The sequence below is a fragment of the Haliaeetus leucocephalus genome, unplaced genomic scaffold (assembly GCF_000737465.1).
Source record: "Haliaeetus leucocephalus isolate CR32 unplaced genomic scaffold, Haliaeetus_leucocephalus-4.0 Scaffold933, whole genome shotgun sequence".
Classification (NCBI taxonomy): domain Eukaryota; kingdom Metazoa; phylum Chordata; class Aves; order Accipitriformes; family Accipitridae; genus Haliaeetus; species Haliaeetus leucocephalus.
In genome coordinates, this window is record NW_010973369.1 from 4,267,082 (window position 1) to 4,290,809 (window position 23,728).

Consider the following 23,728-nt stretch of genomic DNA (forward strand, 5'->3'; position numbering starts at 1 on the left):
AGGAGCTGTGTCTCAGTACTAACCACTTCTGAGGCGGCTCGCACTCCTTCATATTCTGCCAATATCTCTTTTTCAGTTGGAGTATAGCGAGCCTCGGATCCTCTGTATCCCCGACTCCAAAACCCCAGGGGTTGGCCTCGGGTCTCCCCAGGTGCTTTCTGCCAGAGGCTCCAGGTAGGGCCATTCTCCCCAGCTGCAGTATAGAGCACATTTTTAACATCTTGTCCTGCCCGGACTGGTCCAAGGGCTACTGCATGAACAATCTCCCGTTTAATTTGTTCAAAGGCTTGTTGTTGCTCAGGGCCCCATTTAAAATCATTCTTCTTCCGGGTCACTTGATAGAGAGGACTTACAATCAGACTGTAATTTGGAATATGCATCCTCCAAAACCCCATGACACCTAAGAAAGCCTGTGTTTCCTTTTTACTAGTCGGTGGAGACATAGCTGCTATTTTATTGATCACATCCATTGGGATGTGACGATGTCCATCTTGCCATTTTACTCCTAAGAACTGGATCTCCTGCGCAGGTCCCTTGACCTTACTTTCTTTTATGGCAAAACCAGCTTTCAGAAGGATTTGGGTTATTTTCTTCCCTTTCTCAAAGACTTCTTCTGCCGTGTTGCCCCATATGATGATGTCATCAATGTATTGCAGATGTTCCGGAGCTTCACCTTTTTCCAGTGCAGTCTGGATTAGTCCATGGCAAATGGTGGGGCTGTGTTTCCACCCCTGGGGCAGTCGATTCCAGGTGTACTGGATGCCCCTCCAAGTGAAAGCAAACTGTGGCCTGCACTCCGCTGCCAAAGGGATTGAGAAAAACTCATTAGCAATGTCAATTGTGGCGTGCCACTTGGCTGCCTTTGATTCCAGTTCGTACTGAAGTTCTAACATATCTGGCACAGCAGCACTCAGCGGCGGCGTGACTTCATTCAGCCCACCATACTCTACTCTTGGTCTCCACTCCCCATTAGATTTCCACACGGGCCATATGGGATTATTAAAGGGTGAGCGAGTCTTGCTGATCACTCCTTGGCTCTCCAATTGGCAAATCAGCTTATGGATGGGAATCAGGGAGTCTTGGTTGGTGTGATATTGCCGGTGGTGCACCACTGTGGTAGCAGTTGGCACCTGTTGTTCTTCAACCTTCAGCAACCCCACAACCGAAGGGTCTTGAGAGAGACCAGGCAGGGTAGACAGCTGTTCAGTCTCCTCCGTCTCCAATGCAGCTATACCAAAGGCCCAACGGTACCCTCTTGGGTCCTTGAAACACCCCCTCCTGAGATAGTCTATACCAAGGATGCACGGGGCCTCTGGGCCAGTCGCAATGGGGTGTTTATGCCACTCATTCCCGGTTAGACTCATTTCAGCTTCCGATACAGTTAGCTCTTGGGATCCCCCTGTCACACCAGAGATACAGATAGGTTCTGCCCCTTTATAACTTGATGGCATTAGGGTACATTGTGCACCAGTGTCCACTAGAGCCTTATATTCCTGTGGGTCTGATGTGCCAGGCCATCGAATCCACACCGTCCAGTAGACCCGGTTGTCCCTTTCCTCCACCTGGCTGGAGGCAGGGCCCCTCTAATCCTGGTTAGAGTATCCGTTACTCACTTTTTGCACACGTGAATCAGAAGTCCCTTCAAGAGGATCAGAAATGAGATCAGCCCTTCTACTGCGTCCGGAGGACTGCTCACGGGAAACTGGAGCAGCATTTTTCCAAGAAGACTCCTCTTTTCTGATTGCTTTTTCTCGCAACTCATGTACCCATGCATCTAGGACTGAGGTAGGTTCTCCATCCCACTTCCTCATGTCCTCTCCATGGTCACGCAGGTAAAACCACAGGTTAGCCCGTCATGTGTACTTTTTCTCTCCTCTCTCTTGGGCAGAGGAATGCTTACTCCCAAGAGCTGCAATGCAGGCCTGTACAGGTGGGGAGAAGGACATATCCACTTTGAATTGCTGGAACTCCTGGGACAATTCCTCTACAGCCAAGACACAGGCCCATAGGGAGAAAGGGAGACTTCCTTCGTATTGCCACAGTTGGACAGCCAGTTCGTCCACCGTTTGTCCATAGCCTTCTTTCCAGGACATTACTGCCAATGAGTTGGCATAGGTTGGTGGTGCACTTCACAGAAACTTCCGCCACGTGGGTTGTGTGCATTGACTTCATCTGGATCTGTGGGTGACTGCCCATTTTCTGGATCATTATAGATCACCTCCGGCACGGCTAATTCCCTCACGTACTGGATACCTCTCTCCATGGTGGTCTGCTTGCCTTGGTGACATGTAACTTCCTCCTTGAAGGGGTACCTTTCCTTCACACCTGACAGAAGTCGTCTCCAGAGGCTGAGGACTTGTGTTTTTCTCCCAATCGCCTTGTCAATGGCCCCTTCCCTAGACAGGGATCCCAGCTGCTTGGCTTCCCTACCCTCTAATTCCAAACTACTGGCCCCATTATCCCAGCATCGGAGCAGCCAGGTAACAATGTGCTCACCTGGGTGGCAGCCAAAATCTTTCTGCATGTCACACAACTCACTCAGGGATAGAGATCGGGTGATTATTTCAGGTTCTGCCTCTTCCTCCTGTTCTTGTGATGACCCTGGTTCACTTTCATCTCTCACTAAGCAAACTGATTTCTTTGTGTGTTTCTTTTTCTGTACAGGGGCGACTGATACTGGCACAGGTTGGTTCTCTGGTTTAGCTGCAGTGCCCGTCGCCAGGGTTGGGGTAGCCGCAGTGCCCATCACTCTGTTTTCCCTCTCTTCCCCCTGGGGGTGCTGCATAGTATCAAGCAGGGTTTGGTAGATACCGGCCAGGGCCCAGCACAGTGCAGTAAGTTGTGTGTCTCTCAAATAGCCACAGCATTTTCCTTTCAAATATTCTACCACTTTATGAGGGTTCTGTAGTTGTTCAGGAGTGAAGTTCCAAGCCACTGGAGGTGAGAAGTTCTCTAGATACCTGCCCATATCCTCCCACATGCCATGCCACCCATGAATATCCAGCCTTGGGGCAGATCTCTGGGTGGTACTCTTAAAGAGCCTTTTTGTAGCCCTAAAGACCTGAAACATATTCAGGAGACACAGCACTAACAGCACACTGGCTTGCTCATCCCAAGGATATTCAAAATTCTCAAAAGCTGTTGTAATTAGTCAGAAGGAGAAAAGGGAGGCGAACGGACGGGGGAAGTATCCCCCCCGACTTCCCCATGGATTGGGTGCGATTACCGATAAATTCTGATAGAAGGCACCCGAAGTATGGAAATGTTATCACTGCCACATACAGATACCAGCTTAACCTCATGACTCGTGATGTAATCATTTCACAAGTCGACATTGCCCAGTACAGCAAAAAGATAATCCCAATCACTCTCCCAGAGGTGAGAAACGCAACTACAGGCAATACATAGAGCATATAAGAACTTACAAAACACCACCATGTAAACAAATGAATGAACATTGTGACTAGCATCTATTTATCTAATATAAGAAATGCATATGACAAATTTGTTTCAACACGCTCTGGCCAGATCTGTCGTTATCTCAACCCTTCGTGTCCCACGTTGGGTGCCAAAAAAAGACTGTCGTGGTTTCAGCCCGGCCAGTAACAAAGGACCACCCAGCCACTCGCTCATTCCTCCCACCCCCCTCCGGTGGGATGGGGAGGAGAATCAGAAAGGAGAAAAGAAAAGAAGAAAAAAAAAAAAAAAAAAGGAACATCGAGGGTTGAGATAGGGACAATTTACTGAGACAACACAAAAAGAGAAGCTACAACAACAGTAACAGTACTAATAAAAGAAAATACAAAAAGAGTGATGCACAGTGCAACTGCTCACCACCCGGAACCCAACGCTCCGCCACTTCCCCCACTGAAAGTCGAGAGAGGTCCCCCCAGCCCGCTCCCCATTTATATACTGAGCACGATGGCACATGGTATGGAATAGCTCCTTGGCTAGTTCAGGTCAGCTGCCCCGGCTATGCCCCCTCCCAGGTTCCTGTAAAAATTAACTCTATCCCAGCTGAACCCAGGACACCCGTTTATCTCATCCCGTGTAATCACTAGGTGATTACTAATGCTTTTGAATCGATTCTTCATCAAAGAAGATTTTTGCTTCAGCAGTCTGAAACTTGTAGGGGCTGTTTTGCTGGATGTGAATTATTCAGTCTTCAGACATTGGGGCATAAAATTATATTCTTTAGAAATTAAACATGCCAGAAATATTGTGAACTTCTGCACACAAGCTTTGTATGTTTGTGACTTCTGGTTTTTGTACTGGAAAATGGATTATGTTCATCAGCTAGTCTTTTTCTTCTTACAGTGCTGAGTACAAGCCCAAGAAAATCAAAACAGAAGACATCAAGAAAGCAAAGAAAAGGAAACAAGAGGAAGAAGAGGTAACGTGAAAGACAAGTTTATTTCTATGATCAACAAAAGCAAAGCTGACAATTTTGTGTTGAATTATGTAGAGCAGGGGGAATCTGATTCAAGGGTAAAAAGGCAGGTGCCAGTCTGGGAGAAAGCTGCATATGGTAGATCTCCATCTATGGTGCAGGTTAACTTATCTGAGCCATAATGTATAAAAAGTCAGGAAAACTTTGTCTCTTACCCTTAAAACAATGGATGGAGAAGATCCCTCTGGATGCGAACTTCCAGCCTGTTCCAGGCAATTCACAGTCCTTCTGTTAAGTAGCTCACAGAGGGTAGAGGAGCCTTATTAACAACATCTGGTAATTGCACAGATGATGTGGCACAGTTCAGAAGCAGAGGAGATGAATCTGAGATCAGCTTATAGATGGAGCCTAGGATGGAAATTTCTTTGGAGAGGGACTTGGCGAAGAGAGGTGAGACATAATTTGAGACTAATGAACTACACTTCACATCTAGCAAAAATACCCTTGTGAGGCACATGTTCCAAGTACATCCTGGCAACACGGTTAATTCTTTAATTCATGTCTTTATAGTGAGCATATACCAGTACATTCCCAGAAGCCACCTCACAGCGGTGTAAGTGTGCTCTGTAGCATTTGCCAAATTAGATACACTAGTGCAGGCCAAGGAGGGTGTTTCTATAACTAAGCAACCATGTTACTATGGCCCAAACTTGCCACTTAATCAGGTGAGGCAGAATAACTGGCTGTGTGCACTTTGCATGTCCCAAGTGTAAAGTAGAGGAATTTGGCTTAAAACCTGAGTGGCACTGTCGGCAGACTTTGACTTAATAGGATGATCTAAGAGCGCATTTATGTAGTGAAGCCACAGTAATTCAGTTGTTTGTGGTCAAACTTATATACCCCAAGAGACAGTCTTTTAGTTTTAAAACATCTTTTCAACAAGAGGGGAAATACAGTAGCTAGTTCTAACAGTTTCTTACTTATTTTGCAGGACAGCAAAGCAAAGAAAGCAAAAAACAAAGATAAGAAAGTCCCTGAAGCGGACAAGAGAAAGAAGCCGAAAAAAGAAGAGGAGCAAAAATGGAAATGGTAACTATATATCAATGAATTAGGGTATGCTCTGCACCTGGACTTTCCCTGTTACCTCCCATGCTGACTGAATAAGCACATCTGGCTTTCTCTTTCATTGATTCATGAGGATTTGTTCTGAATAATTGGCTTATGTTCTGGTAAGCTCTAAATAAATATCTTATTCACTGTGTTTATCCTCCGAAGTAGAAGTGAAATACCTTTTTTGGTGTATATAAAACAAGAAATAAGTTTTTTGTGGGATTTTTGTTTTGGTTTGCTGTTTTTTTTCTCTTATCTGTAGAATGTAGAGACTACCCACAGTGATCAGATACCAGTATTCTTGTACCCAGAACCTGCTCCTTGCTGACACTCTTCAGAGCAATATGAAAACTTGTGGGCTTGGAGTATCAGCTGGAATATATAAATATGTGCAGATATATTAACACAGATAAGATCTACTGGAGTACTAGTTATGTAGAGGGTACAACGTGAGAGGGTGTCTACCTTTTTCTTTTAGCTGGGTATCAGCTGTAAGCCTCTCAAAACTGTTCCTGCCTCTGGCACAAAAATGAAAATTGGTCAAGTGACCAGTTAAGCTTGGGCTGTTTGGAAAATGTATTTTGAAAATAAGTTTTGAATGGAAAGCACTTTCTGTCTTGCCCAGGATCCTAAAGTAACATCGTCGAGTAACTGAAGTTGTGCTTCCACTCACTCTTCAATTTTTTTAGAACCTTAATTTTTTAAATAAATCTGAACTTTGTGGTTCATTTGGAAGACAGGCCTGTGCTGCATCAGTAGTGCTCTGTAAGAAACCTGCTGGTTTTTTTTTTTAACTATTCACAGTAATTTAAGCTATCATTTTGCTGGATTTGAGGAGCAATTACTTGTGTGTTTTGAAGTTTGGGCCTTAGTACTTCCCTCAGTTTAACACATACATGGTTTTCAAAAGCGTATGTGTTTTCTGCACTCCTGTAATCTCCTGTGATGTATTTTTATGACCTTTTGGGGATGATGTTACCATGAGTGTTTTCTTTTCTCAGATCATTTGGCTATTTTTAATAGATCTGTAGGGTTGGGGAATGCCTTTGCAATCTTCTTCAATCCTTTCAGGTTCAGTCTTTTACCCTTTATTGTCACTTTTACTGATTCACCTTTAAAAAGAAAAATTCTTCTGTAGTGTTTATAGTCTTTGCATATTTCTTTTTGTCATAGCTTCCTCAGAACATGAGCACTTGCATATTTTTTTCATACTTGTATACTCTTAGAAATTTGGTTTTCAGGACCCTCCCCAAAACTATCCTGATTTTTTTTTTTGAGCAATCCACTTTTTTCTTGATCCCTTTGATAGTATATTTTTAATGTGCTTTGACATTAACAAACTACCGGGACATGAAGCAATAGGAAGCTACAAAATGTCTCTTTGAGCCTTAACGATCTGTTGTCTTTTTGGCTTTGTCTCAGCTGCCCTTGCTGGCTCTGTCTAACTTAATATTCTGTTATCACAGCTCCCTTTTATTGTAGTCTGTATCCTTCAACAGCAAACCTTTACTGGAAGGCCATACTGTCCTCCCCTCACCTGCCTTGGCAGCACAGTCCCAGGTAGCTGTGTTAAGCTCTGCAATTTGTGCTTACTGCTGAGGAAAACTGCCTTTGAAAGCATGTTTTGCAAAATTTGGCAGTAGGTAACTGCATCCTTCTGCTGGTGTTCCTGTTGTCCATCTGCAGCTTTGTATAGCGTGTCTTTGCTGGACAGGGTTTAATCTGCACTTCAATTGTATCTCTTAAGGGCATTTTATGTTCCATCTGAGTCAATTTTCTGAATGTCTGATATCTTTTTTTGGCTGCTTCCTCAAGTGCTTGCTGCCTTGAGCATTTTCATCCTCACTTATGTGAATACTCGATGCTAGACATTCCCAAGGCATTGGCCTCGTTCATCACCGTGTGGAGCTCTTTTAGAGGTCATTTTCACGCCCTGTCAGCATGTGAGGAATATGTGATCCAGAAGTATACCTTATGAGCACTTCTCCCACCTTGTGTTACAGCAAGTTCATTTCCTTGAAATAACGTATCGCTGAGGTGTATTCTGTTTTCTTCCTAAGAATCTCCTCTATTTTCATTCCACTTGAAAAACCATCCCCAACTCTACCTTCCTGAGCCACCCTGGCATTCTTAGACAGGTTTGATACGGGATTTGATTGAGGAACATGTATGACTGATTAGCGCAGTTTCTGCTGAAATCAGTAAGGCAGCTTTCCTAATATGCAGCATTCTTCTTGCTCCCACAAAATCATTTGTAGAACGTTGCTTTAGGACCAGGGGCTACCTTGGGCGGTGTTGTTGTAGTGCTTTTTTTGTTTAAAACCAAAGGAGGATGAAAGATTGGCTAACCTTAAGAGGGTAGCTTTTACCTTTGTCTTAACACTTATGTACAAGGTTTAGGAAGGTGAAGGTGGGACTGGGAATGGTTTGTGATCTTTTTGTGGCAAACCTTCTGGTAGCTTTGGGCTTAGAAACTACCCTGTGGATCCCATGCTTCCTTGTAGCTGTCCCAAAAGGCACAATGTGTTTCAGCTATTTAAACTACGACCTTTCTAGTACTCGTTTTGCATGCATCCTTTGTAAAAGAACATGAATGGGTAGGGGAACAGAATTTCTCATCAAGTAAATACCAGAGTGATAAGTCTTAAAAAGCCACAGCTGAAAAGCAAGAATCACAAACCTGTTGTCTAGAGTAGTAGCTACTGTGAATGATTACCTCATTGTTTTTTTCTTAGCGGGATAAAAATACTCATTGTCAGAGAGGATAACCTTTTTCTGGCTGGGAGGAGAGGCAAATGGTTTAGATTTATTTTGCTGGAAGCAGCTTCTGGGTGGAAGAACCTAGGCCTATGTTTGACAAAATATTTAGATTTCTAGCTTCTAATTAATTTTAAAAACAATCATTAGGAATGTAAATATTTGTGATCTAGACTTCAAATGTAAATATTAGTTTCTTATATCAACATAGTTTACTCAAGCCTTCTTCCCAGCCAGGGACTGAAATCTGACATGCAGGTTTTGTACTGATAGCTGGGATTGTGCACTTTGCTGTTAAAGATGTTACTGTGCTTCTCATAAGAAAAAGTCAGGTCTAGCGCTGTGGTCAAAGATGGTGCCTTTCTAACTATAGCAAAGCACTGTGTCGCATACAGTTGTTGTTGTTTCAAATTACTGATGTACAGGCACCATTGAAGCATTTTGTGTGTCTTCTAGCAGAAGCTCTTTTTTTCTCTATACAGTGCTCATCTTCTGTACAGTGACTCTGTTATCTCATTAGGGATGAAGTGATCTGTATTTGTGCATCAGAATTCCTGACATGCATGCAGTACATGCACATCTTTTCTCAGCTGCTGTTGCACCCAGAATGGGACTGCTCCATAGGGCTGACACGAGAGGGAAACTTAAACTTTTTTTTTATTGTCATGACTGCTCGACAAAGTTGTCTGGGCAATTCAAAGACTGAGTGCTGTGACAGGTTAATGGTCTTCCAGTTGGTTAATCACTAAGGTAAAATAGCATTTCTCAGCAGGGAATCCTGTGCCAGCAGCATGTAGCAGTAATGTTCTGGTAATCATGAAAGAAGTGTAGAGGGGAGGAGAGGAGTGTGGAATCAGTGTCTTGGGCACAGGGTACTGGGAACTGGGGGGAGGATACTGGCCTGGTGGGACCCCTTTTCTCTGTAGATGAATTGCTGACCCTGTGAGTTTGTTCAGCTGGAATGCGGGATTGGTGGCGCCTAACTTGCTGTGTTGTGATACCTAATGCATCATTTGCAAAACATTTTTATGGAGGTGCTTTAAGGCAAGTTTGCAGTTTTCCAGTGCTACTCTGTTTTTCTTCAAGTATCTTTTTCTTACCCAAAGAATTGGAATGAATTTAAAATGACAGAGCAGGTTTCAGTCTTTCTTGTCTGAGCAGGTTTGTTCTCATTTAGGTCATAAATGAACATCTGTTTCTTTATCTCTGCCCTTAATGGCATACTTGTCCACATCTGAAAGCAGCTGCATAATATACTACAATTGTTTGGCTTTGCTGAGCAGGCATCCTGGACCTGATGTTAGATCACAGCTGACTCTAATTTGGCATGATCCTAGCTGCTTTACAAGACTGAATTCTTCATTTTGTTAAGTTCTAAGCTTTTTCAGCTGTGTGATTTTGTGAAAAGAATAGCAAGTGGGAGGTGAGGGCTATGGTGTCATCAGATAATCTGTGACCCACGGTGTTCTGTTCATGGACATGGCTGTGCTTTTCTAAAAAAATTAAAAAGAAATGGTGATAGTGCATTGAATATTTGTACTAGGTCTGTGCCTGGCAAAGCAATGATTGCTTGCTGATTTTCTTTAGCATACTCTTATACCCACATAGTAATAAAATGAAGATTAGGAGCTTAAATTGTATTGGTTCATATTTCTCTCTTGAAGGTGGGAAGAAGAGCGCTACCCTGAAGGCATTAAATGGAAGTTCCTAGAGCACAAAGGTCCTGTATTTGCTCCACCATATGAACCTCTGCCTGAAAATGTCAAGTTTTATTATGATGGTGAGTTAATCTGTGTTTCCACTTGCTGGGAAGAGAAATAAACATTCTCAGGGTATTGTGGCGTTCTTCCGGGGACTGAAGAGATGAGGAGGTGGTTTTGTTTTAGTGGTTAGCTTAAAAGAAGTTCCTCAACAGCTCAGTGAAGGAAGGATCTGTGGAAGTGAAGGAACAGCCTGCTGAATTCTGCTGAGTTGACATGGAGATGAGCTTGTTCTCACTCTGTTGTGGTGGTAAATCTCTCGGGTTACTTGACAGTATGAATGTCTTACACCTGACAGTAGCAGTGTATAGCTGGTAGAGTACATAACTGTAGCTGCTTCATCACTGGTCACCTTTAGGCTTGCTTTCTTTTCTTTGACCTTATAAATTGCATCTTCCATCATCTGTGATGAAATTCATGATCATTTGGTGGCATGAGCGGAATAAAAGACAATTGAATTTTGATACAGATGATTAGGATCTTGTAGGAATGCATGGGATGACCCTGGCCTCAAGGACACAGCCCACTGGTGTAAGTCATGGTCCCACTCACTAACCATTGTGTGTGGTAGAACTAATTGGTGTGGGATTCTGATATGCCAGGCTGACTGGTTGTTAGAGGCTCATGTGGAAGGGATTATATGATGTGATGCCTGCTGGAGACTGGACTTGATGACCCATGTGTTTCCTTTTAGTCCTGTGATCATGTTAAATGAAGGCTCAAATTAACCCAGGATTGAATTAAGTGGGAGGTATTTAAATGGATGAAAACATAATTTTTGGTGAAGGGGACATCTGCACATGGAACTCTTCCAGGAGCAATGTGCTGTTTTCATGTGACATGACACTGGTTTTAAGTACTGAGAAATAGGTGGCATTCATTTTCAGCAACACTGTAGTAAAATAAACACACTGCATCCTATTAATGGCTATCTTCAAGCAAGTAGCATAGTGATCAGGGATGTCTACAGACTTCTTTCTTAGGGTTTGATAAGAACTTGGTATGAAGTTGGAAATTTTTTTCCTCTAATGAAGAGTGTATGGTATCTCCTGCTGTCTAGAGAAGAGGAGGGGCAAATGACACTGCAGCTATCCCTTTAGGGCAGGCAGCAATAAGCTTCTATCTAACCATCTATTTCACAAAAAGCCTCTAGGAAATGCAGGGATTTTTGCAGCCTCTTTCTCTGTCATGACAGACATTCATCAATAGGCTCAACAATTATGGGGTGGGCAGGGGGGTCTGGCAAATAAGGCAGTCATGTAAGTATTCCTTGAGAAACTAGGAAAAAAAATCAGATGTCTGATTTACACAGCAGCTGCTGAGAGCTGCTGTCTGTGCTCACAAGGCATTGTCTAGTTTCAAGATTATCCTAGGATGATTTGTAGAGTCCAATAATCATGCTATGACTGGCCAGCCAGCTGCCAGGCTACAGGCTGTCACTGGAGGAATCTGTCCCTTGCCTAGTGATTGCGTTGCGGTGAGACTGCCTGTTTTCATCTAACATAATGACTGTTGGAGCTATTGTTAGTGCCTACAATACCAGACTCAGTGAAGGAGCTTGAAATGCCAAAGATATCTTTTAGGGCTTGACTATATGTTTGGGTGACTGTGGGTTAACAAGCTACTGCTCATACCCCAGAGGTGGCATGAACTTGCATGTGTTTCTGTAGATGGGGCAAGGTAAGAGTGTATATGGTGGCAGTTGCATTTCAGTCATGGCCATGTGGTCTCTTCTGCTCGTTATTCCCCTGGTTGCTCTCTGATTTTCAGTTTTTAAGTCAGTAACTAATAGTCATGCCTCTGGAATAAATCTCTTTTTTCTTTAAATGTCCAGCCCTGTCACTGAGAGCCTTTTTAAACCTTTGTTAAAAGGAGGAAATTGAGTCCAATGAATTATATTCTAAAATGATTAGATAAAGGTGACCAAGCCTTCAGCTATTTGGGAAAAATATCAGTCATTTTAGCCCCATAACATGTTACCAACTCGATAGCTTCTTTCAAGCTAGACTTGTAGCCTGGAAAAACAGTTTCCCTTGCTGTCTCTCCCTTCCCCCATTTCCTGTAATAAGCAAACAAATGCTGTATTTTAGGTTGCAGCTTAAAAATTGGCAGAGTTACTGTTGTTTTAATTTAATTGTGGAATATTCTCAGATCATTGGGAGGACCTTTTGCTAAGTCCTGTTTTACAAGGGTTTATAGATCTTAAGGCTTTATAGCTGAGTCCCATGCTTTAATTTTGGAGATGATGCAACTTTTAAAAACATGTAGTAAATCAAAAGTGTGGGGGTTTTTTCCAAGAGCATATAATCAACAGTAGTGTTTCTTGTATTCACTTTTGTGCAGTAAAATGGTTGTTAAAAAATCCACAGGTGTTGACTTTATGCCAGCCCATTGGGACTTTAAATATTTCTTGCAACTAGCTGGAGATGTGAGCTGCATGCAGAATTCTTCACAGGGATCACTGGCACCTCACGTGTCATCAGGAATGCAATCTGGACCAAAAAGACGCTCGATAGGAATGTTAGATGTCAAATCCACAGCTTCGATGTTGCAGCAGCCTCTTTTCCCTTGTGTTTTAAAGTCTTCCCTTGCAGCAATTTCACTTTGTACTGCAGTCTTGCAGATAAGCTGAAATGTGGCCTCTCCATTCACTGAAAGCTCAGTCTTTCTTAAAAATTACTGGCTTTTGAGCCTGATTTGGAGACACAGGAGTGCCTTCCCACAGCAAAGGGGATGATTAGCAGAACCCTGACACGTTTCTCTGCAATGAAGGGGAGTTAAATATTTGGCATCGCTTTCCAGCCTATTTGTGGTGTATCCATAGGAAGGGCTCTTCCTGGCTAGAAATAGCTAAATGCTAGAAGGGGTGTTCCAAAGCAGAGTCCCTCTTTGGGTAGAAGAGGAATACAGAGACTGTATTTTCCATACATCTGAGTGCCGGAATATGAAGTTTAATAAAAACCCTTCCATCTTTCACTTCAAACAGCAGTATCTCCCCAGGAATGTACACACCACTGGGGTGTCTCAGCATAGGGTTTCCTGCAGGAAGCCTTTTCCTCTTCCTGCCCTTCGTCTCTCAGACCTGTCTTACATCACATGGCTAGTGCTTTTTTTTTTATGTTTAGATTCCAGAGGAAACTTTTTTCAAAATGTTTATGATGAAAGTCAAGCAATTGTGCTCCTCTGTTTCCTTTGTCCATCCAATTTGCTGTACTATGTAATATTTTTAAGAAAAACTTCTCTGTGGTAAAAAATATAGTGTCCTTTAAGGTAGTTACTATGGCCTCTTTCTGGCTTCAATTCCTGTTTACCATTTTCTTTAAAAAGAAAACCTTTCTTTGTAGGTAAAGTCATGAAGCTGAGTACCAAAGCAGAAGAAGTCGCCACATTCTTTGCAAAAATGCTTGATCATGAGTACACTACAAAGGAGATCTTCAGGAAAAACTTTTTCAAAGATTGGAGAAAGGTATGCATATAGTCTTGGGCTGCAATGACTGCAGGCATGGCCAGTGTCTCCTCATCACTGGGCAGTGAAAAGAGGCTACTGTTCCATGCACAGGGAAGTCAGCCTGAGGCAACTAAAAGCTGTCTCAGATCGTAGCTGTGAAGTTTCCAGTTTATCCTGTAGTTTCACCAGGAAAGACCTTATCATAAATACCTTTCTAAACCAACAAAGTCAGATTTCTCCCAACCAAATCTGCCTGTTACAGTGTGATGGGGTATAGCTGATCTGTTACATGCCTTGTTGAAGCGCCAGCTTTATATTAGAAGGAAACCCCTTCCAAAGACCTAAAACTCAAACTTCACCTCAGTCATCAGCCATAAGATCAAACCTTTACATCAGCTGATGCAGTTTTTCTAGAGGGGTTACTGGATTTTTCTCCCTATCCCTCAACAGTCCCAGCCACTCTTCAGTGTGGGAGGTGGTACAGCATTGCCCAGCGCTTGCAGAGATCAGACTGCTGGAAGGCCAGCACTCCATACTCTCTGCTTCTTGTTCTTTTCTCTTTGACCTTAGCTGGAGTGAGCATGTGCAAGAATTTGGGGATTCTTGGGGGTTTATTGTGAGAACCTGTCTGTTGTTCTTGTTTAAACTGCCTGGGGTAAGGTAAGTTCTACTATGCATGAAAACTTACTATGTATGAAAACTTAAAGCGCTACTTTCTTTCTGCAAGGAAATGACCTCTGAAGAGAAGAGCACTATCACCAACCTCAGCAAGTGTGACTTCACCCACATGAGCCAGTATTTCAAAGCTCAGACGGAAGCTAGGAAACAGATGTCCAAGGAGGAGAAACAGGTACCAGAGGGAATTCTAGACTTCTTGATTCTTAGCTGGCTATAAACATCTTTGTGTAATCATTCCTCTGCCTGCCTTGCTGTTTATAAGCCAGTGTTTACTAGCTTTCAAATTACTACTTTCATGTTAACCATAGGAATCTTTACTGTGCAGCCCAGGTAGGACAAAGCACTGTGTTTACAGCTGAATCTTCATCCTGACTTAAAATGATATTGATAGGGCTAAGGCTCCTGATCCTGCCTAAGTAAATAAAGAGAATCAGAGGTGCTACCTCCATGGGAGCCTTGGTCCCTGGCCAATAATGAGCAGTGGATACTCAGTTAAGGGTAGATTTTAATTGTAGAAGCTCCTTGGTTTGGAGGGTAAAATTGGGGATGGTGGAAACGTTGCAGCAATGACATTAGTGAATAAAATGAGAACATATCTTAAATATCAGGTCATGCAGTTTTCTGAATAAAAAATGAACTTTATTTTCCAGTAGCACGGCTATAGTGGCTTGTGGGGAGAGAATGAAATAGTTTTTAGATGACTGATACTTACTGCAATGGAAGTTGGAAACCTGCCCCAAGTTCTCGGTTGATCTTTTGCAATGCTACACTAATTGTCCTTTGAGTGAGGGGCCTGGTAACTTGGAAGTATGGCCTTTGGGGTCAGAGGGGTCCCATCAAAATAGAGGGCCCATGTCTTACTGCTGTTCCCATGTGATAAACGTGTGGGTGAGCCCTTGTCAGTTCCCATCCATGGTAGCAACTACAATGGAGCAGAAGTGGCTTTTTCTGTTAGTTTCTTAGCTGGTGCACTAGTGCTGTCTATGGGTCAGATGTTTTATTTTGAGCTGCAATGTTTTTATTTTTCCTTCTATATAATTAGTGTTCAAGCAGAGAAGTATGCAGTGAAATCTCAGCACATTTTTAGTTAGGAGACTGTGTTCTGCTTATGAGACCATTTGCTGACTGTCGTGGTTTAACCCCATCTGGCAACTAAGCACTACACAGCTGCTCGCTCACTCCCCCCTGGTGGGATGGGGGAGAGAATCGGAAGGGTAAAAGTGAGAAAACTTGTGGGTTGAGATAAAGACAGTTTAATAGGTAAAGCAAAAGCTGCATGCACAAGCAAATCAAGACAAGGAATTCATTCAGTACTTCCCATAGGCAGGCAGGTGTTCAGCCATCTCCAGGAAAGCAGGGCTCCACGACACCTAACAGTTACTTGGGGAGACAAACCACCATCACTCTCAGCATCCCCCCTTCCTCCTTCCCCCAGCTTTATATGCTGAGCATGACATCATATGGTCTGGAATATCCCTTGGGTCAGTTGGGGTCAGCTGTCCCAGCTGTGTCCCCTCCCAACTTCTTGTGTACCCCCAGCCTACTCGCTGGTGGGGTGGGGTGAGAAACAGAGAAGGCCTTGACTGTCTAAGCACTGCTCAGCAGTAATGAAAACATCCCTGGATTTTCAACACTGTTTTCAGCACAAACGCAAAACATAGTCCCATACATGAAGAAAATTAACTCTATCCCAGCCACTATCCCAGCGAAAACCAGCACACTGACATAGGCTTGACATGCAGCAGACTGGAGACATTTCTTTGCCTGCTTTCCGATGCTGAGCTCAAACACAAGTCTGAGGTTTTATGCGTAAACAACAGGATGTAAAGTCTGGTGGATATAAATGCTGAATATAGACTATAAAGCAGCAGTACTGTGCTGGGGCTGCCCTTGTAGCTGTGAGATGTGGATAGAGGTAAATGCCTCTATTGTGACAAAATTGTAGCTGTCTTCACCAGCCCTAATCTATTTCCCTCAAATACAAGTTTTAAGAGAGTTTTCACACATTCTTTCCCTTTTTCCTGTTTGTGCTGCTTGCATTTTATGAATGCTTTTCTGGACAGTTTGCTGCTCTGTGTGTTGATACAGCACTTGGCATGATGGGGATCTGGTTTTTGAGTTCTCAGCATTGTCATGGTGCAAATAGAAAAATTTTTTAAGTCTTGGCATTAGAGATATATGTGGTGCTGGGTATACCATATCATCTTTCCTTTTGGCTTTTTCCAGAAAATCAAAGAGGAGAATGAGCGGCTATTGAAGGAGTATGGTTACTGCGTGATGGACAACCACAAGGAAAGGATTGCCAACTTTAAGATTGAACCCCCAGGTCTCTTCCGAGGTCGTGGGAACCATCCCAAAATGGGCATGTTGAAGAGACGCATCATGCCAGAAGACATCATCATTAACTGCAGCAAGTGAGCACTGGATGCTTCACACCTTGGCTTTGCTTTCTAGATAGGATAGCTTCTTTTTTAAAATCCTATATAGGTTGATAGTCAAGCATGTAGAAATATGCATGCTGCTTATCTTACTCTTATATGGATAAGAAACTGAGTAATACAGGCAAAGGCTGAACAAGGCTGTCATGGGTTTCATGTAGAACTTTGTCAACATATTTTCTTCCTCATGCCTATGGTCTATATCTGCTTACACAGTCTTTCCTGCTAGCATTTCCAGAAATTAATTTTCTTCTAGGTAGCTTGCCCTACTTTGTCTTCCTTGATGTCGAGGGCTAAGGTTTAGTGGGCTTCTCTTCAGTCTTGTCCTGATAAGTGTCCACACTACTGCAGTGTCCACAGATCAAAGCTGGTCCTAGCAGGTGTGTTCCCACCTATAGTATAGTTCTTCAGCAGATACATAAGGGTAGTAGTTACATTTCTGATCTTTGTTCACTTTAATTCACTTGATTTCCTGCTTGTGGAAATATGTAGTTATGTTGCCTCAGTTTCTTTTCCTGTGCTTTCTTCGTGTGATGGTATTCATTACTTTCTCATTTTGATGCTGTGTAAGTCTCTTGAAATAGTTTTTATTTGCTGTTTTGTAATTCTCTGCAGGGATTCCAAGATCCCTCCCCCTCCACCAGGACACAAATGGAAGGAGGTCCGGCATGATAATAAGGTTACCTGGCTGGTGTCATGGACTGAGAACATCCAAGGCTCTATCAAATACATCATGTTGAACCCTAGCTCAAGAATTAAGGTAAAGGTCTAGTTTAAAAAAAAATAAAAATCTTACTGGTCGTGTCTCCAAGAAGCAAATGTAGCTGTTTGCTGGGAGAGAGATAGGAAGTAAAGCTGTCTTGCTATTTCATCCTACACTGATTGACAAACATTGGAAAGTTTCTGTGCTTCTGTTTCCCCTTGAAAAGAAAGAATACAATTACTGCATAGGAGCAGATGGAATCTGGAAAATGTCTGTTGAAAAGAATCATTGTGTTATTCCTAGTAGAAATCCATTACCCTGTGGAAACCTAAAAGGAAGCAATTTATCCAAGAATAGACTTGCTCTGGTGGATATTTCACCTGCTTTTGGCCCTAACTTCCCCTGCCTGATCATGTAGTGAAGTTCTAACCATGGGTTGGTAATTAGTCCATTGTAAAATTAAAAACGTGGCCAGGCTACTGGCTGAGAAGGCTGATAAGGAGCTCATGACTGAAGGAAAACAAACCATTCTGTGGGCACAAATAACCTGTCAACAGATCAGTTCCATAAAGGCAGTGACAAACCTGTTGAAAGATAAGTAGCCTTCAGTTTCGGGAGTAGGATTTAAGTTCTTCTCATGAAGTCTTTTTTAAGAGATTTTTTTCCTGTATTAGAAACAAGGAGTTTGTCTTTGTCTTACAAGTATAGGGAAAAATCTCTGTTCCTTGTGAATTCATGACCTCCTTTTGCCATGGCTTGAATATATAATAATGATGAACTGTTTATGTTGCTTTTACGTTTTATGGGTGTTTAATTACACAGCTGAAAGAACATAAGTGTCATCTGAATAAAGCAGAGGAAACCATTTATATGTTGAGAAGCATGGAAGACATAATATCTTTTGTGTCTTTATAGTTGCTTCCGTGGAAGCATTTAATATCATGGAAATCTGAATTACCTACAGCTGCATGACAGCATAGTTTGAAGCTGAGCTGTTCAGCAGGAAAGTCTCAGTGCTTTTGTACAGTGAGACCATTTGCCACACACAGACTTGTAAAGCCTTGAGATGCAGATTGGAACTGGTCTTTTGCCTGCTTTCTAATGCTGACTCTATTCTAACTTTCTCTGCAGGGTGAGAAGGACTGGCAGAAGTATGAGACAGCTCGGAGGTTGAAGAAGTGTGTAGATAAAATCCGAAATCAATATCGAGAAGACTGGAAATCCAAAGAGATGAAAGTACGGCAGAGAGCTGTGGCACTGTACTTCATTGATAAGGTAAGGCTCATTCCCCAGCACGCTCCTCTTACCATTCCTGTCCTGCTGGGAATGCTTGGGAATGCTGTTCCTAAGGCAGAATTCAGCCCATTTACTAAGGTGTCCTGAGACTTCCTGGTGGGCAGGCTTCCGTCTCCTTTTCCTTCCCATTACCTGGAATTCAGAGCAATAAACTATTGTACTGAACATGGCTATTTCAGGCAGCATTGTTTTAGTTCAGGCAAAACTCACAGCCTGGTTCCAGAATCACCCAGTTGGATTACTGGGAAGTTTGTGTGGTCCTTCTGTCTCCAGCTGTTCCAGTTTTCCTGTTGGGAATTTCTGCTGGTTTGTCACCTCTTTAGTTTGAGGTCACAGTTGTGAGGTTTCATAATTATGCTAATTTTTTCACCACAGTGTAAAGAAAACTGCAGTTGCATTGAGGCATTTAAAGCTACTTAAAACCAGTTCCCAGAGAGCTGTTGCCCTGCTAGCGTATGGTGTCTTCACCAACTAAATTAACAGAGTTTGTTCAAAATGCTTTGGTGTAAACCAGGGAGCTTTGATTTGAATAATTGTGGTTTCATATGAACACTGAAGGTTTTTCTTCAAAAATTAGAAATTGGTTTAACCAATACTATTAAAACACATTTCTTATGCAGCCAAATGTAGCCTTTTGATAATTTATATAACCCAAAGTGTCCTATATGCTGTTTAAACTGTATTCATTTAGCATTCAGTGAAGAGGTAGGATCATAGAAGATGAACAACTGAACTTCATGATTTTGTATCGGGTTGAGTTCACATGGAAGTCAGTTTGATTTTTAAAAAATATCAAACATTTTGAAATGGATTTCCATTAGTCAGAACTGTCTTACAGTTTGAGTTACTTAATGAGCAAAAGTTGGTAAAACATCTTGCTTTAAACATCTCTTAAAAAAAAACCAAGGTATTCTGGTAGATTAGTAGATTTGTGGCTTTGGTATAGGGTTATTTAAAACAGATTTAAAGAGAACTTAAGGTTGTTTATATTAGAATTTTATAAGTATCAATTTTATTCATTCAAATGCATTTTCTCCCTTTCTCTTCTTCTATGGACACTGCTGATTGTAGGCCAGTGTCTGAAAGTTTCAAGCATCTGTACGTTACTGGGATGGTTTGAAATGCATACCTTTCTTGTCTTGATATAAATGTAGCTTGCCCTGAGAGCTGGTAATGAAAAAGAAGAAGGAGAGACAGCTGACACCGTGGGCTGCTGCTCTCTGAGAGTAGAACATATCAAGCTGCATCCTGAACTGGATGGCCAGGAATACGTGGTTGAGTTTGACTTCCTAGGAAAAGACTCCATCCGATACTACAACAAAGTCCCTGTTGAGAAGAGGGTAAGGCATCTCCATGAACACATACACAGACTGAATTGCAGAAAAATGTAGTCAACACAGTTTTTTGATGGCAATAACAGGATGCTTCGTCACAGGTCAGATACCTAGCCAGAAAATAAGTTAGTTAATGTTATTCCCTTTTTATTGGCAGTGCCATGGAAGATAAGCCTGCTGGTGGTGTGACATAACCCAGCAGATGAGATACTTAAACATCTTGCAGCTCTTCCCTGTGGTCTCAGTGTCAAGAGCTGGCATAACATAGCTGTAACAGCTATGTTAGCTGGCTTTCTTTGGCTTTGGTCAGCAGAGTTGGTTTTGTCACCTCTAGATGGTAGAGTTCTAGGCCCATATGACAAGTAATAGCATAAAAGGTTCTGAAATACAGTGCTGGACAGTGCTGTTAGAGTAGCAATTTGACTTGGGCTGTCATGATACTAGCTTCTCTGTCACAGTGTTTTTGTTCATGTTGGAGCTGAGCCCTCACTGAGGTAGGTCTTGATCTTGGGTGCTCCAGAGCATACAGAGTAGGTGCACTGATACTTCTGGCCTATGAACCTGGGTATCTACCAACCAAGACTTCTTTCTTAGGCAATGTTAATTGCTTTATTTCTTTGTCATCCACCAATTTCAAATCTGCTGTGATCTTGACCTCATTGCAGCATAAGTCCCCACCCAGCAGTGGGAACCTGGAGGGCACTATCCAAAAACACTTCTGTTTTTGTGGATTTAACAGCTTTGCATCTGGGCCACACAGCTCTGCAGTCAGCATAGTATGTTAGATACTGTATGTAAAATACTGTGGTAATTGTAACATCAGCAGTCAATGTCGGCCTCCTGGGGAGCAAAGCAACTGAAAAAAAACCAAACTGTGGCCGCTATAGGAATGAGCATGTGCTGGAATTCTTACTTCCTTGTTTAAAGGAGAAAACATTTTTCCTGTTTAAATTTATTGGTGTTGGTATCTCTTGGTGTCTCTTCTTCAGTGCTTACAATGAGGTATTGATTATTGTGGAATTAGAAATCTTTGTATATTAGGTGTCTGTAGAAGAAGAACGTGTGTTGTTGAGAAGCTGGGAACTGGGTATTAGGAGCATGCAGAGCTGGGATTTGTGGTCTCTGTATAATCAAAGATACTTTGTTTACTCTCTCTACCCCAGTGAGACTTGTTTGGGATGGAGCTGTATGAAACGTTTAATGCAGTAATGAGAAGGGTTGGGGTTTGGTAGCTTCACTCCATGGGAAATGGCTCAGGGGTTTCTTTGGCTGGAGTAATAATGGAGAGTAAGGGAAAAGTAGTAGTTTTGGGGTCTCTTTCTCCGTTAGGCAGCTAAGCCAGAGCAGAATTGGGTCTCCTGCAATCTTGATCTAAAGGATGAGGATAAAGGGCATTGAATGCTCAGGACTCTCGTTGCTGGGGATGAACCTTCAACACAAGCGTTGTATTGAGAGATAAGGGTCTTTGCCTGCTGAGAAGTAACGTCCAGCATCATCACTGTTGCCTGAAAAGAGTTTAAGTGGCTCCCTGGCAGTGTTGCTTCCTTATGTATTACTGCTACCTGGTGCTGTCTGGTCTGCGTGCCTGAAGTTACCGGTTTTCTTTTCCTGCAGGTGTTTAAGAATCTTCAGCTCTTCATGGAGAACAAGCAGCCTGAGGATGACCTCTTTGACCGCCTCAATGTAAGCATGTAGTTAATGGTGAGGGGTGGTGGTAGAGCACCATGAACAGGCTCACTCTGCAGCAGGCAGTAACAGCTGCTCTGTTCCAGAAATGGTTTCAGTGGCAATTTTCTTCCAGTGCTGGCCTGAGCGGCCTAAAAGCAGTGAGAGTCTCTCTCAATCTGTGTCTGTATTGTCCACTGTGCCCACAGGTTCCTGAAGCCAATGGGCTTTGGTCCTGGTGAGCCTGGCTGGCTCTGACTTGGGGAGGTTTTTTCAGAGTTCGGAGATGACGATTGTGTGAGGTGACAGATTTTCACGTGCCATCCTCAACTGCACATTTGGCTCTCTGGGAGCACTGTGGTGGTTCAGGTACCTTCCCTGGGATGGGACAGGCACATTTATACCTGTTGGGAATCAAAACCTCCACACTGAAGAAAACTTTTTTGGCCACTTGTGGTACTTGATACCAATCTAATACTTGTTGGTTCTTTGTTTACTTTTCTGTGGTTTCAGTAATGTTGTGGCCGTTCTGTTGTGGTCAGGTCTGAGTACGCTAGGCTTCAGCTGTGAGCTGCATGTCTTCATCAGCCATGTGTCCAGAGATTTCACAAATGCTGTGGTCAATTCTAGTGCTGTCATCTCCTTTCTGCTTCCTTAGACCAGTATCTTAAATAAACACCTTCAAGACCTTATGGAGGGACTGACAGCCAAGGTATTCCGTACTTACAATGCCTCCATCACGCTACAGCAGCAGCTCAAGGAGCTCACTAATCGTAAGTCTTGTCCTTGAAACTGTGAGGGGGACGGATCTTATCCTGCAATACAGAGCTGGCTTCTTTGGCTTAGCCACAAGCCTTATATCTGTACACCACTTCATTGTTGCAGTTCTCCCAGTGCAAATGTCGGACAGCTGAGGTCTGACCAAAAATCTGCTGCCAGATAATCTTTTGGGGTAGCTGAGCAGCCCATCACTGGGACAGGACAGAACTGACTTGCAAGCACACCAATGTGTGCCTGCTAGTTTATGCCTGTCCTTTACCAAGTCTCTTACTTGCTTTCTGTTAATTGTAAAGTGTTACAGGTGGCAGGCAAGGCAGATGCATCTGTAACAGCCCCACGTTTCTTGGCTGCTCATTCACAACCTCTCTGTCAAGCACTGCTAGCTTGTACTTTAACAACTTTACAAAGTGGGCATGTTGGATATGTGAAGCCCGACAGTGTCTTGAGAAGTATGATCCTGCTGTCGTCTGCTCTGAATACGGATGTGCTTCCCCTCTCTTGAGTGGCAAATGGTGTCTTTGTTGCTATCGAAGAAACTGTCCCAGAAAGAGTTAGGGCCCAGGATGGAAGTGGTCAGGCTCTTTGGAGTGTAATTAGAGTGCAGTGTTGAGACTAGCCTGTCAGAGGGGAGGGTCAGTTCTGCAGTGACTGTGAGCTTTCAGAGTTAGTGGGACACTGGCTGGGGCTGCACAGCCCTGGAGAACCCACTTGTTTACCACTTTCTTGTACTTTGCAGCGGATGACAACATCCCAGCGAAGATCCTTTCCTATAACCGTGCCAACAGAGCGGTTGCCATTTTGTGTAACCACCAGAGGGCTCCGCCGAAGACCTTCGAGAAGTCCATGATGAACCTGCAGAGCAAGGTACCCCCACCCTTGCCCAGCTCTTGCGTTGGGGCAGGGCTCCAAGCGCAGCATCTTGGGCGTCACGATTCCTTTCACTTGGAGTGAAACGGAAGCAGAGTCTGGTTTTCCCTGTGAGGAGTTGGTTATTCCTGCATCAGAGATGGGCCTGCTTGGAGAGGAGTAGTGAGCTCAAAGGGACACCTTTCAGTCTGATACTTCATCTTATACTTGTAAAGACCAAGACCAGACCCTTTTTGTCTGCCCTTCATCCCATAGCTATATTTTCTGCTGCCATTGAAACTTCAGAGCAGCAGTCTCTAGCTCCGGTTTGTGTCCCCTAAAGAACCCGGAGTGGGCATCCACTCATGTTGTGTGAATCCCAGGCCACTGTCAGTGCAGGCTGTGTACATGGTACATTAGGCCCCTCTGACTTGACCTCTTCCTTTGCAGATTGTTTCTGGTGAAGGCCATGAGGTCCAAAGGGGTTAGGTCTGTTCCTGGTCTGGCTTTAGATTAACCTTCA

At 43.1% G+C, this 23,728-nt stretch overlaps 1 protein-coding gene across 1 annotated transcript in view; it reads left to right on the forward strand.

Moving 5' to 3' along the window:
* TOP1 (topoisomerase (DNA) I) overlaps positions 1–23,728 on the forward strand; it is a 76,519-nt gene that overhangs the window by 49,334 nt on the left and 3,457 nt on the right. Inside the window, exons 7-18 of the mRNA XM_010584080.1 lie at positions 4,318–4,393; positions 5,382–5,479; positions 9,922–10,037; positions 13,362–13,483; positions 14,193–14,315; positions 16,370–16,557; positions 17,197–17,341; positions 18,416–18,559; positions 19,735–19,920; positions 21,529–21,597; positions 22,238–22,352; positions 23,096–23,223. Coding sequence (XP_010582382.1) covers positions 4,318–4,393; positions 5,382–5,479; positions 9,922–10,037; positions 13,362–13,483; positions 14,193–14,315; positions 16,370–16,557; positions 17,197–17,341; positions 18,416–18,559; positions 19,735–19,920; positions 21,529–21,597; positions 22,238–22,352; positions 23,096–23,223 — 1,510 coding nt within the window. The remainder of the gene's footprint in view (positions 1–4,317; positions 4,394–5,381; positions 5,480–9,921; positions 10,038–13,361; positions 13,484–14,192; positions 14,316–16,369; positions 16,558–17,196; positions 17,342–18,415; positions 18,560–19,734; positions 19,921–21,528; positions 21,598–22,237; positions 22,353–23,095; positions 23,224–23,728) is intronic.